The sequence below is a fragment of the Antedon mediterranea genome, chromosome 4 (assembly GCF_964355755.1).
Source record: "Antedon mediterranea chromosome 4, ecAntMedi1.1, whole genome shotgun sequence".
Classification (NCBI taxonomy): Eukaryota; Metazoa; Echinodermata; class Crinoidea; order Comatulida; family Antedonidae; genus Antedon; species Antedon mediterranea.
The window spans coordinates 28,629,962-28,647,239 of record NC_092673.1 but is presented as its reverse complement, the minus strand read 5'-3'; the positions used below and the strand labels follow the sequence as shown (position 1 = coordinate 28,647,239).

The following is a 17,278-nucleotide window of genomic DNA, read 5'->3' as shown; positions in this document are numbered from 1 at the left end:
AGCAAGAACTGTTTCGGTCCTCAATGAGCTTTCATTGCAATGAACTTTTTGCGCTTATGTACCGATTATAGATCCAAGTGTCAATAATTGGATTCCTTACAAACGTGTACATATTTGAATGTATGATCGTCACAAAAAAAATTAATTTTAGTGGATGACGACGCACAAGTCCTAGAATTTCGAAAATTGATAACTTTTAATATACCGTAAAATACTGATGCCAAACAAGCAGAGAAAATTAACAACAACAACAATTCATTTGACTTTGTGTTATTTCAACTAAAAAACGGCGTACTGTTGTATAAATTGTGTGTAATTTATTCTAATGTTTTCGTTCTCTTATAGCTCTGAAATCTGTACATTGATATTAATAAATGGAAAAAAAAAGTTTGTTTTTTCTTTTTTTTATAAAAAAAAAATCATAATGTATTGTATTGCTTATATGTAACTTCATAATTATGAAATATGACCTAAAGACATTTATTAGAATTTATTGTAGCAGAGTTGATATCATTTGGCATGATGAGGCTAGTGAACACAAAATGGCTGCAGTATGCCCCCAAGTATGGTACTTGCTAATTATGAAATACGACCTGAAAACACATTTTGTCATTTAAAATGCAAGAGCAAATGTTTTACGGCTGCAATATGTATTGAAAAAGTAACTTTGTAATTATAAATTGTAAATAAATAAAATATAACTTTAACGCAAGTTTTCCAATCAACAAAGATTAAATTTTCCATGAATTTGCAGATATTTCATTATTTTTATTCATAGCTACCAGCATTGTGTCTCCGGAAGTACATGTTTGTCTGACTATAATATGGTATAGTCAATAACAAATATTCAAAATGAATATTGATTTTGTTTTCAAATCTACCAACTTTAATCATTTATCTTGAACATTATTAACGTTGGATATTTGCTAATTTACGATAAATGCACCATAATTAATTTCAACCCCAACAGTGTATCAAGGAATATAATTTGCATACTATATCGCCGAGGGCTTGCTGATTCTAGATGCTTGGCTCCGACTGCGTAATGATTGCGTGGCTGAACCATCCATCTGTTCTGCTGTAATGAATGCAGTAGTAAATTAATATGATAATTATTGAATGCACTATCTAATACATTTATTAGTCAATGCACCATTTAATATTATTATTGAATAACTCTGTACTTTATGCAGTTAAAGGTTTAACATTATGACATTAATTTGCACCAATCAAGAGGTTAAAAACAGATAAGGCGGGGTGGGTGGTGAAAACTGAAAATTTCATGCTTAATTGTCCAAGATGTAAGTATTTATGTTGTTAAAAGGTTTAACGTATGACATTTAGCTTATGTGCACTTCAAAGAACCAACAGTAGTACATCATTCGAGACGAGTACTGATCACCCGGCCCTCTGGGTCAATTCAATTCAACCATGTGCGACTATACTCAACTGAGGTTTTGCACAGTATAGAAAGATGATTAGTTACACGAATATTAATATTCATTCAAAATTATGATGAGTCAACAAATTGTTTCAAATCTTCTAAATTGTTTATAAAATGCATTCTATTAATATCTGGATGATTTCTTTGAAGCGTACCATCTCTGTCTATAATAAGAGCATTCATCCCAATATCTTGCGCAGCGTAATAATCATTTTTAACACTATCGCCAATATGTAAGCATTCGTTTGGCGCCACCTTCATCAGATCTAAAGCCTTTTGAAAAATTTGTGGTTGTGGTTTCTGGTATTTTGCAAAAATGGAAGGGATGATGAACGAGAAATGATGCGCTAGTTCTAGATTCTTTAAAACTTGAATTAGTCGCTCATCAAAATTTGAAATTACACCTACGCACATCCCTTGTTTGTTTAAATAACTTAACACATTTTTAACGTCAGGAAAAACATCCCAATAACTAGGTTCTAGAAAATCCTGGTACAGTTTCGCTCCTATTTGTTCAAGCGTTTCTATATTTGAATGACCTTGTAAAATAAAGGTTTTTTTGACGATATCTGTCCACCATCTTTCGGTGGTAGTATCCAACCCGTCTCCATAATTTGGTTGCGTAGATTTCTGTTCTCTGTAGGCTTCTAAAAATGCCGACTGAACTTTTGCGGGATCTGCCTCAACGCCAAATGCAGATGCGGTTTTAGAGTAATGATGACCGACGGAATGACGTACTTTGATGATTGTATTGTTGACGTCAAACGTCAAGAGCTTCAACACATTCTTCATTATCCGCGGAGCTTTTAAATGTACCTGAAAAGATAAAAGTTCCAACATCACATATAAAAATGCACATCAATATCATTTTTAGTAATAGTATGCAGATTTTTAGACTGAGGTATAATTTGGTTTATAGGCAGGCAACTATTATGATGCACAATAATGATAAACAAAGTAACTCATTTAAATATTAATAATACAGGTGCATACAGGATATTGATAAAAAAAACATGATGCTAACCTTGAGTCCAGAATAGAGGCCACAAACAACAAAAAATAGGTCTGTTGCAGCTACTATTTGCTATATAATAACCTCTACTGTGTTGTAGCATGTAGTAACTAGTAGAATAGATTTAAAGTTTATTTCCTAGGAGAGATTCCAAGTTAATATAAATATTATTTATTACAAGAATAATTGCCAAATAAAAATATCAATGTTTACAAAACTCCTGAACTTTGACATTCACAAAACTGTTAGTTGTTAGAAGCAAGTCTGTGATTGGTTGAAAAATCCCCAACAAAAATATCAGGCAAAAGCGGCCTTTTTCAAGAGAGAAGTAAGTAAGTTTATGACAATATTTGAGGGATTTTAACATCCAATATACATTAGTTTAATCACGTAAAGTAATATTAGTTATTTATTAAGAACTGGGGCTTATGCCTAGCCCCCCTAAAGGAAGGCCCTTTGGTAGAGAGTCAATCCAATCGTATTCGTAATCGTATTGTAGCAGCAGCAGTCTCTAAATAATAATAAGCCTATCTGCCTAGCTAGGACCTAGGCCTAGATATGTAGGCTAGTGTACTACTACTAGTAGTAGAGAGGGAGAGGCTACTAAGATTTATGAAATATCTAGGCCTAGCTATAGATAGGAGGCCCAGTCAGGTAATATATAGTAGGCTAGGTCTGCCATTGCACTGAATTACAATATTATGACCCATCAGACATTAGATTAATAAAAAAAAGTTATATTAAAAAAAAAAAAAGGTTTAAATTTTAAAAAAAGAAAATTTTAAATCAACATTTTGTTTATTTTATCAATTTTCCAGAGGGTGTAAATTATATTAAAATGAAAATAAAGGTATAGATTATGAAAAGGACCAGTAAAACCACCAAAGCAATGTCTGCAAGAACAAGTGGTAGGAACCAACCAAAAAGTTTAAAATCATCCCCACTTACCCCTTCAAATATCAGCAGCAGTCATGCCACAGAAAACCGGCAAGGTAAGCATTACACATGGCCATCGGTGTCACCTTGTTTTATGAATTTTAAGTTTGTACTTATCAAAAGAGACAAGTACAGTAATACGTTCATCTGAGTTCTCCTTTCAGAATCATCCCCTTCCAAGTATCCAGTCAGATATATCACAGAGAATTTAATCAAAAAGGTTTCGGGGAAAGAAAATGTAGCCTGGGTGACTACACTGAAACTTAACCTTCATCATGAAGGCGGAAAAAGGTTTAAGGTATAACAATGCATATTTAACATATTTGATTAAATCTTAAATTGTCTGCCTTTGTGAGTCTTCTTCTAAAATATTTTCTCACATTGGAGAAAAAAATGTTACTCACAGTAACAAATTTATTTAATAAATTGTTAAATGTTTGCATGGCAGATAAAAATAGTAAAGTACAATAATGTTTGCAGTGTGCCATGTTTTTTCTAAAAGAAACTAAAGTACAATTGAAAATGTCTTGATATACAGTGCTCCATTAAAGAAAATATTAGGTGCATAACAATCATCAACCAATTTTGTTCAAGTTCTTTTTTGTACCACAAACTGTACTTTTAATATTAAAAATTGTTTAAATAAACTATAGTATATAAATGTAAGCCTACTATATATATAGTATTTTATGTCTAGTTTTTGGTAATCACTTGAGAAATATTTATATCTTGTTAAATAAAAAGTATATAGAGAACCTGGAAAAATGCCGGCACCTTGAAGTGTTAAGCCTCAGTTGTAACCAGATTGCCAAGATTGAACGTTTGGATAAACTGACAAGACTGAGGGAGCTAGATCTTAGCTTTAACTGCATCACGCATATTGAAGGCCTTGCGACGTTGGTTGGACTACAGAAGCTGAACCTTACTGGGAACCTAATTGAAAGCATCCCAATATGGCTAGGAAAAAGGCTTAAAAGTCTTAGAGTTCTTCGGCTAGGAAGAAATCTACTATTCTCAGTAAGACAGGTTTCACTATATACTGTACTCTAATTCTGTGCTCGCTTCCTCCCTTGACAGCTAAAATGATATTATGTACTACTTTTTTATATGTAGTATTCATGTCATGTTTGTATACTTTAACATCTTTAAAAATGTTTTTAGGTGGCCAAACTTTCTACAATCTCGTTTTTGGACATCCTTTTTATTTCAATTATATTGTTAAATATTCTAAAAATAATAGATAGGAAAATATCATTTTTAAAAAATCCTTGAAAGTGTTAAGCATTGATTTTTTATTGATTGGTTTAGTATGTAGAATTAACATTAATAATATGTGAAAGCAAGATTATTAAACAAACAAATTACCACTAATTTGAATTGAAAGTATGCAAATAATACAGTACTACATTATACAATTACTAGATACAGGCTTTTTTATTTATTTATTTTATTGTCTTAATGCAACTAGTTTTTAGTGGGCCTTCTATCACAAGCCCCGTTGGGGTTTCCTGGGAGGTCCTTTGCAACTTCAATTTGTTTTATTCATTGTTGGTATGTGTATTGATTTTTTATATGAGATGAATAATGAGATTGATTTTATTTAGATACATTTCTGTTTTAACCCTGATTACAATCCTAATGTTGACACACTCTTTATTATTATCCTCCCCCTATTTTCTCATCCTGAGATATTCATGATCTTACAGTAAACTGAAAATATATACTTTGTTTTTGCAGTAATCCTCTAAATAAAATAAATATTGTTTTTCATTTTAGCTGCATGATATAGGTCATCTACGTGTAATGCGAGACCTAACTCAATTGTCAATAGAACAGAACCCATTGTGTGAGCTGGCTCACTATCATCAGTATATAGTCTTCCAGTTACGTTCTTTGGAGATTTTGAATGGTGTACAAATTACACATGATGATCGCATAAAAGCTGACGAAAGATTCCAAAAAGGTAAATTTTGAATATTTATTAATTAATTTAGAACGATAAGATGAGGAAATCTGTGATAATGAGAAAAAGTTGACCCAACCGAGATTCAAACCCGGAACCGTCTGCTTGATATGCATATGTTCTAACCATTAGACCACTGGGGCTTTCATGGTATTGTTCAAACTCGATTGGATAGTGACTAGTGACTGGTACGGCGGAAAACAACACTAGTCCCTCAATTGTACACACGTATATATATATGTAGTAGAGCTGTAGCTTGGTGGTTAACATGCTTGCTTTCAATCCTGACCTACTCTAGTGCCAGGATTGTAACTCACGACTCTTTCAACTCTACTCCCTAAGCCTCAAATGAGACTTAGTTTATAAGCCCGATAAATTATATAATTTAGTTTATCCATCCTGTATTTGGCGTGTTAGTCGCTGTTGGATGCATATGAAATGTTTAAAAAATATATGGCAATATGACCGTTTAGAACTGATGCTTGTCATATGCCAGTCCTACATTGTAAGGATTGAAATAAGTTTATTTTATGATATTTAATTTTAATTTTCAGAGGAACTTGAGAATTTAGAAATACAGATAAATAAAGATAATGAAAAGATAAAAAACCTGGAATTAAATCAGTCAAGAACAGAAGAAGAGATGAAGAGAAAAGACAAATATGGAACACAGTTAGAACACAGGAATACAGAACAGAAGAATGCAATGAAAGAGTTAGAAAGGGAAATAGAAACAAAAAATGAACTGGTATGCTTATCGTTTGCTCCACCCTCTCACCCCACCACCCTCTCACGACCACCACCCTCTCACCCCCACCACCCTCTCACCCCCACCACCCTCTCACCCCCACCACCCTCTCACCCCCACCACCTTCTCACCCCCACCACCCTCTCACCCCCACCACCCTCTCACCCCCACCACCCTCTCACCCCCACCACCCTCTCACCCCCACCACCCTCTCACCCCCACCACCCTCTCACCCTCACCACCCTCACCACCCTCTCACCCCACCACCCTCTCACCCTCACCACCTTCTCAAAACCCCACCACCTTCTCAAAACCCCACCACCTTCTCAAAACCCCACCACCCTCTCACCCCCACCACCCTCTCACCCCCACCACCCTCTCAAAACCCACCACCCTCTCACCCCAACCACCCTCTCAAAACCCCACCACCCTCTCAAAACCCCACCACCCTCTCAAAACCCCACCACCCTCTCAAACCCCCACCACCCTCTCAAACCCCCACCACCCTCTCACCCCCACCACCCTCTCACCCCCACCACCCTCTCACCCCCACCACCCTCTCACCCCCACCACCCTCTCACTCTCACCCCCACCACCCTCTCACCCCCACCACCCTCTCAAAACCCCACCACCCTCTCAAACCCCCACCACCCTCTCACCCCCACCACCCTCTCACCCTCTCAAAACCCCACCACCCTCTCACCCCCACCACCCTCTCACCCCCACCACCCTCTCACCCCCACCACCCTCTCAAGACCCCACCACCCTCTCAAAACCCCACCACCCTCTCAAACCCCCACCACCACTCTCACCCCCACCACCCTCTCACCCTCTCACCCCCACCACCCTCTCAAAACCCCACCACCCTCTCAAAACCCCACCACCCTCTCAAACCCCCACCACCCTCTCACCCCCACCACCCTCTCACCCTCTCAAAACCCCACCACCCTCTCACCCCCACCACCCTCTCACCCCCACCACCCTCTCACCCCCACCACCCTCTCAAGACCCCACCACCCTCTCAAAACCCCACCACCCTCTCAAACCCCCACCACCCTCTCACCCCCACCACCCTCTTCCCCTTTAGTTATGTCAGACTATGTGCAGGGCAGGATCGGTTAAAATGCTTTGCATGCATTTGCCAAGTATATATCACTTGCTTTGTATATATGTTGTGTTAGTATGCAAAATAACGTCCACAATTGTCCTATTCATCTTCTTGCCAAACAGCTATGTATACTGGATACACCAGCTTGACATTTCTATATCGATGACATCACAAATGCTTACTATACATCTGTAACTTCAGTAGTACAGGTACACTGTACTCACATGCGCTTAATTTATTTATTTATGTTCTGTAGTGTAGTTCACTACAATTCACTAATATAAACATGTTTACTTTGATTGTACAAGAAAGCATATAGCATGCTTTAGTTATTTATTTCAATGTTTTATTTATCTAGCTGAGGAGAAAAACAGCAGAGCTGACAAAGGCTTGCGAGAAGCAATACAGGCTGGAGCAAGAGCTGGCGTTCTACAAAATAGATCACAAGTTTGACCCTCTTGGCCCATATCCTGAGGTAGTAGTATACTTAAATTATGGAGAAATAAGCTGAAGCTCTGTCTATACTATCAAAGTTTATGTGACATGTATATGGACATGATGATGTCATATCACTACCATATTTGAGCATGTAACTACTATATTTGGGCACATCACATTAAGAAACAAGACAACAAATGTCTGTTGTATTCACTCACATAAAACCTAATTTACACCTGTAAGTGTTATACATGTCAATAGAGGTTTTTAACTAATAGTTTACGGTTAAGGTATTTTAGTTAGGTAACTCATTGTCATTAAATTAGGACCCTTTTACTTTAGCAGTTTTGTTAAAAGACCACTAGCTAATAGTATACTTTATTTAAGTATAATTTTTTAAATTGTTCATAAAATCCTGTATACACTAATAACAAGGTTTCAATCAACAGATAAACAACGAAACAGAAGATGGTGGAACCGAGGAAGCAGCGTATTTAGGCAAAGCAATCTTCAAGCGCAATGCTTATGCTGGAGAGGGAGTGATCAAAGCTAGAGGGCGACAGATACGAATGATGCAAGCACCTCGTGAGATGAGTGAGGAGAAAGCAAAGATTGAACAACAGTTGCACCAAGTTACCGATGACAGGTTGGCAGAAAAGCAAAGACAGATTGAAAGAGGTGAGTTTTGTTATTATTATTTAGTTTGTCACATATTAATGACCAAGGAACTACTGTAGTAGGTTATCAAAATTTGAATCATTTGACTAAGCAGACATAGAAGTTATGTACATAAATAAAATCACAGAAAGTAGAATAAAAAAAATCAGTAATGAGACTTTGAATTAAATTAGAATACAAGCATCTTGTACTGATACAGCTCAAATGATGCTTTACTGAGATTGTATGTCTTTAGATTATGAGCATCTTGTCAGTACTGTCATGTATTAGTTACTGTAATAATAATAATAGTGATAGTAATATCCTGGATTTTTAAAGCACTTAATGTTGTGAAACCTCTAAGCGGTGTACATTTCATTACCCTGGTCATCTTTGGATCAAACACGTATATGGAACATGCTCCAGTAATGCAGCTAGTAAACAGTGCAAAGTTGTGATCTTACTATGCAATGTATGCTCATGTCTCTAAAGCTCTGTCTACACTATCAAACTAGTTTGACAACAAAAGTTTAATGTGCCCAAATATGGTAGTGATATGCTCTAATATGGTAGTCCATATATGGGCACATCACATCGGTTTTTTCACATAAAATTTGGTAGTGTAGACAGGACTCTGAACAATGAAATACATTACTTGTGTTTTACAGCTGAATCTAGACTTGAGAAGTTGCAAGATAGCCTGAGGAAAACAGAACAACAAGTACTTACAGCTTCTGAAGAGCTGAAAAACATATCAAAGGTCAAACCAGCTAGTGTAAGTTAAACCAAATAGTGTTTTAAACCAGCTAGTGTAAGTTAAACCAGCTAGTGTATGTTAAACCAGCTAGTGTAAGTTAAACCAGCTAGTGTTTGTTAAACTAGCTAGTGTAAGTTTATCCACCACTTAGATATTCTGTATTATGACATTAAAACATTGGTCCCAGCCAAAATCATTTGTGGCAGAAAATGTTTTAAAAATTCATATTTTACAGATGCCTGCAGAACAAAAAATAGTCCTCCAGAATCAACTAGCTGACAAAATGGCTGCCATCAACCAATTGCGAGAACAAGTGATAAGAATTGAGCAAGACATGGATCGAACCAATGACATCATACATCAAAAAGAAAGACAGATGGCTCAGCTGAAGCGCCAATTGGATAAAGTTGTTAAAGACGACCCAAAGCATGTGAGTACATTAGAATTTAATATTCCAACAATTGATAATTTAGCAGAAATATAAGCAGAAAAACCAACTCATGAAAGCCTACTATTTAAAGATTTTATCTGAATGTATCAGCAAAGCTCTGTCTACACTATCAATTTTTAGGTGATGTGATGTGATGTGCTCATATATGGACATGACATATCACTACAGTACCATATTTTGGTACATCACACTTTTTTTGTCAAAGTAGTTTGATAGTGTAGACAGATCTTAAGATATAGACTCAATAGAAGTTAGAGCCAAACTATTTTCCAGCTCTGCCGTTCTTCCTTTCTAAGTAAGAAAATTCTAATGTATAATATTTTTCTGTAGAAATAAACTGAGATTTATGTTCAGATAGGATCTGTTAGAAGGACAGTTGATATCATATGATTTACCTTTCTTCTTGTAGGCCAATATTGAAGCTGCCCTTAAACAACAGATAGGATCTGTTGAAAGGACAGTTGATGACCACGAGCAACTGAAGCGTGACATGGATAGAATGCTAGCAAAAATCGCCAAGGAGACTGAAGCCTTAAAAAATATAGAAGAACAACTTGTTTTTGGTAAGACTACATAAAATAATTAGAAACATTACAAGAACTGCATTATTACTAATAATTACTGCAGTAAAATACTATTCTCTTTTTTTATAGGTCAAGCAGATATGAATGATGAACTGAAAGAAGATTTAGAAAATGTTGTAGGAGGTTTGACAGATTATTTGGAGAGGGTGAAGAAGCAGGCAGAAGAATGCCAAAGAGATAACCAACTACTACATCAAGAAAAAGATGCATTGATACAAGAGTTAGAACAGGCTGAACAATTAAAGCAAGAATTGGAAGCTGAAAAACATCAAGCAAAACAAAAACAAAAGGTTTTATTATTAATTTATTTCACACCAATTTCAGATCTTGCATTATAAAAAATCCAGGTATTAGAGAAATAGAAATATTTCTTATTTTTACCAAAGAAAAAAAAAATTTAGTTTTTGTGCTTTCATTTGCCTTGTATTTTCCTCGCTTTTTTCTATTTTGCATGTAGAAAAACAGAAATTAATCGGATTACAAAGTTAGATTAGAGCCATTCTTCAGCCAAGTTAATTCTTCTCTTCATGATTTATAATAATAATCAATACATTAACTGTACTGTACTAAAGTAATATGTTATATTACAGTATAATATGAATGATTTTAAAATGAACACATACAAAGCGTAAGTTGCAGCATATAACCATATTTATATACCTAATTTTTTATTTTTTATTATTATATTTTTTTTGGGTATCATAAACAATGTATTTTATCTTTAATTTACCAATTGTTATCCTTTTTAACTCATTTTTATGTGTTTAATCATGAATAAATGAAATGACATATTTACCCTGCAGTATGTGGATGATCTAGAAGCAAGTTTGGCAGAGTTACAACAAGACAATAATAGCCTACAAAAGTCAATGTTGGAAACAAGCCAATATATACCAGATCTTGAGAAGAAATTGAAAAGATCTCAAAATGATAATGAGAGGTTGAAGGCTGAACTCTCTGGAAGGGATACAAAGGCGGAGGTAAATAAATCCAATTTAATTTGATATACCAGTTAATAAATATGTCTATTGCAATAAAAGAGCATATACAATGTTCTATGGGAAACCTAACCCAAGCAGCAATAATAATCACACTTGAGCTGTGAGGCATAGCAGCTGCATGGTGTAGTGGATTGAGCCGTGAGGCATAGCAGCTGCATGGTGTAGTGGATTGAGCTTTGAGGCATAGCAGCTGCATGGTGTAGTGGATTGAGCTGTGAGGCATAGCAGCTGCATGGTGTAGCGGAATAAATCTAGCCTAACCATTGAACAATAAGTGACCACAAAAGAAACACAAAAAACACCCAGAAACTGAGTGAAGTACTTGAAGTAAGATGTTGCTAAGAGGGTGTATGTTGATATTTATTTGTTTTATTTGTGAAGTTATCAATGAACCGATGCATGTTCTGTAAGTAATTGTAGGCGCTATCGTGCTAACATACAAACAAACCAAGTGCTATACAAGTAAAAAGAATATATATATATTTATATTTCAGGATGAAATTCACGCTTTGGAGGATGAAGTAGAATCAGAAAAAGACAAGTTAAAACAATACAAAGATGCAAATGAAGCCAGAGAGCAAGACTATCACAGACTGGTTGATCAACTTGGTGCACTACAGGTAAGAGGCTTCCAGGCTAGTTTGCATATCTCTGTTTCTTTATGCTGATAGTTGTACTATTGTAACCCTACAAGTGAACATGACTCTATAGAGGGTGTTCAGAATGAGACCTTGTGGGTGTTTTAGACTGTTATGTTGGAACAACCCAATAAAGCGTTGTATTTGTAACTGTATGTCAAGTCTCTGTGTGATTGATTACTACGACGGTCATAGATTACACTATTTATACCAACCTAGAAAAGCAAGTTTGACACAAAGAGTGTGATGTGCATCATCTTCATGTCCATATATGGGCAAATCACATTCTTTTTGTTACATAAATGTTGATAGTGTAAACAGAGCTTAAGGTTGTCCTACCCTCAGTCGTAAATGTCAAAAATGTATGTGCTTATAAAGCTCTGTCTACACTATCAAAAAAAACTATCCCTATATGGACACAAGGATATTGGGGATATCACTACCATATTTGGGCATGTTTCACTTGTTTTGTTAAGCTAGTTTGATAGTGTAGACAGAGCTTAAAGCACCTGATTTTATGCTGAAGGAGAATGTGAATAATTTAGCCAAGGTCTAAAACATTTGGTTATAGATGTAGAGCCTATGGCTTGTCTCTCTCCATTTACTTTAATTGTTGTCAACCTATTGCTCTAGTTGAGCCAAAACCAACATGTTTATGGTTTTTTTCCAGACCATCAATCGTTCTATGAAAGACAATTTAAAGGAACAAGAACAAAGAAGGAATGACCTTGCGAATGAATCTATCGACCCGAATGACGTGTCAAGGAGAATCGACCAAGTTAAAGAAAGAATACATGCTAGTAAGAAAGGAAGGTTAAAGCCAATCAATGAAGAAGACCAAGTAGGGAAATCATTAGGAGATCTTCAAGATGTAATGGAGGGAAAGTTAAAGGAAGCTAAGAACGAAATTCAGAAATCAAAAGAAAGACAAAAAGAGGTAGGCAAGCATTATTGGACTTTCTGCATTCTCAGTCTCTCCCAAATTCAACAGTTCTTTTCAGAACTATATATACGTTGTGTACCGCAAACTTTATATCAACATAACTTCACCATGCAAACCTTCTAAACATAAATAATCACTTAGTTACTATGATTTTAGGTTGAGGCAGAACTGAAGAACCTGAAACGTCAACTGAGAGATAAATCCCAATTGGACCCACCAATTAAAAAGGTACGTTTTCTACTAGGATATAAAATCATAAAATATAAAAAAGAAAACAGAAAAAAATTAATCAATTTTTCAACAACTAATAATTTTTTTTCTTTTATTGATGGAAAAGGGTTCCGTAAATATCATTATATTGTATCTATCATTGTATCTTTTCTAAATTCAAATATATTTTAGGATGATAAAACAGAAGAAATCCAGGCACTCCATGATGTAATTGATAGGCTAAGTAAACAACTTGAAGATGCGCAGAAGAAAAATGGAAGAGATGAAATAGATGCAACGCCAGTGGAGGTTAGTGTAGAGGCATGCTGAATGTTTCATAGATGCTGATGTTTACAACAAAGTTATAGCACAAGTTCAATGCACTCCTCAATCATGGTGGTAGAACAAGTCTCTATGATAGCGACTGAAAACTGGCTTGTGTGCACTTTAAAGAATGCAGCGCGTCTTTCAGAAGAGTAGGGTTACCCTGGTGTTCTGATCCTTTTCACCCGAGTCGTATCACTGCGTTGAGCTAATAACCTTACCAGTTGAATTGCCTCATTACGGATACCAGTGACTAACTATTTTCTCCGATACAGGATGATTGGCCAGATTGGAAACAGCATGATGATTTGAGTGACACAACAATGAAAGGAACGGGGAAAGGAAGGAGAGGAATGAAAGAAAAGGATGTTAGAAGACAAAGATCAGATGAAAAGGTAACATAGCCTGGCCAGAGCAATGTAGCTAAAAGAGTTTGATAGACATTCTGCAGGGGCGGATCCAGGATTTATAAATAAGGGGGGCGTAGGTTTGCGAGCGAAGCGAGCAAACATTGGCTGGGGGCCAGGGGGCCGCCAAGGGCCCCCTGGAAATTTTGGCGTTCTAGCGCATTGTAAGTCGTTTAAAACGATTTACAAACAATTCATAATGTCATTTACCAAACACTCTAAAGCTCGCAAATTACAACATGTGGAACATGCAGCTGATACTTACCTAGGGTACCAAAGCAAGATAACAACTTGCCTGTACTTTACATCTAAATGTTTACAACGCGACGATGTTTTTCAGCTTTTATATAAGCATAAACTTGTCCTAGCCTAGGCCGGTATTATTTTCTTACACGCGCGCCGGGTCGATCGCGGTGACTACTTCTTCGCATCCATCATCCATGCAGCTAAAGTAAAATGACGTCACGTTAAAGCGGGTCGTCACAGAGTCTCATACATATTAATGAAGCAAACTTGCTGATGAGAGTGTTTTCCACCACCACGCAACACATGCGACGCGAGATTTATCGAAACTCCGAGCCATCGACTGACGATCATGTTTTTGACAATTAAAATCACGGCATATTCAACGACCTGGTTTAAACGATCGTTTAAAAATTAGCGGTCCGGCTCGATCATCATTACATTATATTTAGTGATTTGAAAAAAACAAAACACCCCTTTTGTCATCGCGATTTGTTTATGAGAATCATCGACGGAAAAGCAAATAAAACACTACAAGGGTCATGAAATTCTGCATGCAGCATTGTTAATATTTTAATAGTATGTTTTAATAAAATATAGGCATAACGGGATAATTTTCATAGGCACTACAGTCCTAGCCTTTGTTTTTATTGTATTTAATAAATGGGCGCGTAGTGTAGCACTGACCATGTGACTTCATAAACTCTATTGATCGTCGGAGGTACGTACCGCTACTCTACAATACGGGAGTGACGATCACAAAGGATGCCGACCTGCTTAGTAAAACGCGACCAAGCTCACCACGTGGCTTTTATCAACTTGCTCCTTTTAGTTTTACACTTAACTGTGAATGATCGTTGGTAACTACGCTAGAGATTGATAGTACACAAAGGATGTCGACGTACATGCTTGGTGAAATGCGATCAAGCTGACGATGTGCTCCGACGTACTATTTTCACTATGAAAATGATACGTGTTTTTAAAATCTATTTAATTTAAAAAAAAAAAAAAAAATCTTTAAAAAATAGGGGGGGCGTACGCCCCACACGCCCCCCGCTAGATCCGCCACTGTTCTGATTCCACTACCAATTTCATAAACACAATTTGAAATATCTTTAAACTGTATACAATTGCTGAAGATAAAACTTTTACCAAATTTTATCTTAAGCTCTGTCTACACTATCAAAGTTTGACACACAAAAAAGTGTGATATGGTGCCCAAATATAGTAGTGATATGCTTAAATATGTAAATATATGTACATACAGTTTGATAGTGTAGATTTAGCTTTAATGAACCTGGGTGGCCTGTATAGCAGGTTGTTCATGGGCCTAGGAAACTTTTAATATGTACACACGGTTTCTCTGTTTTAGCATAATTAATGTATTTTATATATTTTATTTGAATTAATATCAGTTATTTTTTATTTAATGAAGATCTGCACATGTGATCCTCTTGATGAATAACAAATATAATAATGTTGCATGTTTTATATTCATTTTCCTTATTTCATTATCAGATTGGTGAACTGGAAACTGAGCTCCAACACCTGAAAGACAAACTTGACCAACAGACATATCGACCAGTTGAAAGGAGTACGAGAAGACCAACTGACAAATCTAAGAGAGAACTTGAAATCAGGAAGCTAGATGCCATTGCTGATGTTCGTTTTAAGTTTCTTTTTCACTTATTTCTTTTTTTTTTAGTATTTTTAGTTTTCTTTTAACAAAGACAATTATTTCTACCACACTATATCTTCTTTTGTAAGCATGTACTTGGATTCCCGCAATAATGAATTTGGTCACTTTCCTTATATAAGTTCCTAAGATAAGTTTTAAAATTAATTACAGTGATTTTTAATTTATACATTTATTTATTTAAGCTTTTATATGGCACCCGACCAAAGTGGAGTCAGATAGGATTTTGGACCAAAGACTCTTTTATTGATAGGCTAGCTCATTAGCCACAATTAACCAATGCTGATACATAATTCTCTCCTCCTATATAATTTTAGGCAGAGGCACATGCAAGTGAACAAGTTAGAAAGGCAGCGACAGAATTAAGGAAAGCTCAAGAGGAGATCAACGGCTTGGAGCATGCTCTATCTGAGCGTGAGCAGGAACTTGTTAGTGAAATAGACAGAGGGGATGCTGCCTCACAAACCATAGGTAATGTCCTTACCTTGTTTCTCTGTGTGTTTTTAGATTATGATTGTTGTGCTTGTGCTTGCCTTTTGTGTACTTGTTAAATGTTTTTATGAATCCTTGTATTACCACAACCAAATGAATTTCCCCAGAGTTTTGAAGTTGTATAGAATTGAATTTGAAGACCCAGCTATTAATATTTCATAATTGTATGTTTCCATCATAGGTTTAGGTTTTATGTGGAATCGCCTCCTTTTGTAATTTGTTGGATAAATGACTTGCTAATTTATCTTGTAAATAATTTCATTAGGTGACCAGCAGCAAGAAATAGGCATCCTGTATGAGACTCTTGAAGATCAGAAAGCAGAAATCTTACGACTTCATGACATGTTGAACCAAGCTATTAATCAATCTGAAGGTATCAGTTTTTTTTTATCATCGTTTTATTATTTTGGATGATGAATTCCACTTACTTTTTGTGTGTTTAGCATCAGTCTCTCGTCACTATTTCAATTCAAAGACGTTTATTTTCATCCAAACGATGATAAGTAAAAATACAGGCAAACAATAATCTCATTTTTAATCCCATCAATTAGATCCATAGGGTAAATAAATCATTATAAGTATGTCCACCTACCATGTGTTTTTTAGGAATATACATGTATTAACGTTATAGTCTCTCATCACTGAAGTTACTTACAAGGATATAAATGTTACCCCTTGAACTTGTCACATGTTCTCAACAGCCAGTCATTTGTTACTTCTAGATGACATGCATCCAGAGGGTAACCCAATGCACGCACTGCTTGAAGAAGTTGAAGCACTGAGAAGAGCAGTTACAGAACAAGGACAACACATTGCTAAAGTTACAACACCAAAGCAGCAGGGAATCCTTAAGAAAGGAGTAATGCTCGATTTAATTTTTATAAATGAAGATTATTCATCATTATCATCATTATTATCATCATTATCATCATTATCATAATCATTATTATCATCATTATTCATCATCATTAATCATCATCCTCATCATAATAATCATCATCAACATCATCATTGACATCATCAACATCATCATTATAATCATAATCATCATCATTATCATCATCATCATCATTATCATCATCAACAACATCACCAACATCATCATTATCATCATCATCAACATCATCATCATTATCATCATCAACATCATCATCACCATCATATTATCATCATTATCATCTTCTTCATCATCTTCTTCATCATCCTCATCATTATCATCATTATCA

The 17,278-nt window shown here is 35.8% G+C and overlaps 2 protein-coding genes across 3 annotated transcripts in view; one reads left to right on the top strand and one right to left on the bottom strand.

Moving 5' to 3' along the window:
* Positions 1 to 1,086: 1,086 nt before the first annotated feature.
* On the bottom strand, positions 1,087 to 2,521 carry LOC140047164 (haloacid dehalogenase-like hydrolase domain-containing protein 3). The gene is made up of 2 exons (XM_072092015.1): positions 2,469 to 2,521; positions 1,087 to 2,260 (listed from the first exon to the last, which is right to left on the bottom strand). Exon 2 carries the CDS (start codon positions 2,234 to 2,236, stop codon positions 1,511 to 1,513), a length of 726 nt encoding a protein of 241 aa, XP_071948116.1. The 5' UTR covers positions 2,237 to 2,260; positions 2,469 to 2,521; the 3' UTR covers positions 1,087 to 1,510.
* A 122-nt stretch (positions 2,522 to 2,643) lies between these two features.
* Positions 2,644 to 17,278, top strand: part of LOC140047163 (uncharacterized) — a 30,924-nt gene continuing 16,289 nt past the window's right edge. Inside the window, exons 1-22 of one of the 2 annotated variants that reach the window (XM_072092012.1) lie at positions 2,644 to 2,784; positions 3,275 to 3,448; positions 3,557 to 3,690; positions 4,137 to 4,409; positions 5,169 to 5,355; positions 5,910 to 6,103; positions 7,570 to 7,686; positions 8,099 to 8,327; positions 8,975 to 9,081; positions 9,299 to 9,493; positions 9,924 to 10,077; positions 10,168 to 10,388; positions 10,902 to 11,078; positions 11,594 to 11,719; positions 12,408 to 12,674; positions 12,837 to 12,908; positions 13,083 to 13,199; positions 13,490 to 13,609; positions 15,383 to 15,526; positions 15,878 to 16,031; positions 16,318 to 16,425; positions 16,775 to 16,911. In XM_072092012.1, the coding sequence (XP_071948113.1) occupies positions 3,316 to 3,448; positions 3,557 to 3,690; positions 4,137 to 4,409; positions 5,169 to 5,355; positions 5,910 to 6,103; positions 7,570 to 7,686; positions 8,099 to 8,327; positions 8,975 to 9,081; positions 9,299 to 9,493; positions 9,924 to 10,077; positions 10,168 to 10,388; positions 10,902 to 11,078; positions 11,594 to 11,719; positions 12,408 to 12,674; positions 12,837 to 12,908; positions 13,083 to 13,199; positions 13,490 to 13,609; positions 15,383 to 15,526; positions 15,878 to 16,031; positions 16,318 to 16,425; positions 16,775 to 16,911 (3,366 nt within the window). In that variant the 5' untranslated portion in view covers positions 2,644 to 2,784; positions 3,275 to 3,315. Of the gene's footprint in view, positions 2,785 to 3,274; positions 3,449 to 3,556; positions 3,691 to 4,136; positions 4,410 to 5,168; positions 5,356 to 5,909; positions 6,104 to 7,569; positions 7,687 to 8,098; positions 8,328 to 8,974; positions 9,082 to 9,170; positions 9,175 to 9,298; positions 9,494 to 9,923; positions 10,078 to 10,167; positions 10,389 to 10,901; positions 11,079 to 11,593; positions 11,720 to 12,407; positions 12,675 to 12,836; positions 12,909 to 13,082; positions 13,200 to 13,489; positions 13,610 to 15,382; positions 15,527 to 15,877; positions 16,032 to 16,317; positions 16,426 to 16,774; positions 16,912 to 17,278 lie in introns of those variants that run through there. The other variant, XM_072092013.1, reaches the window with a different exon arrangement.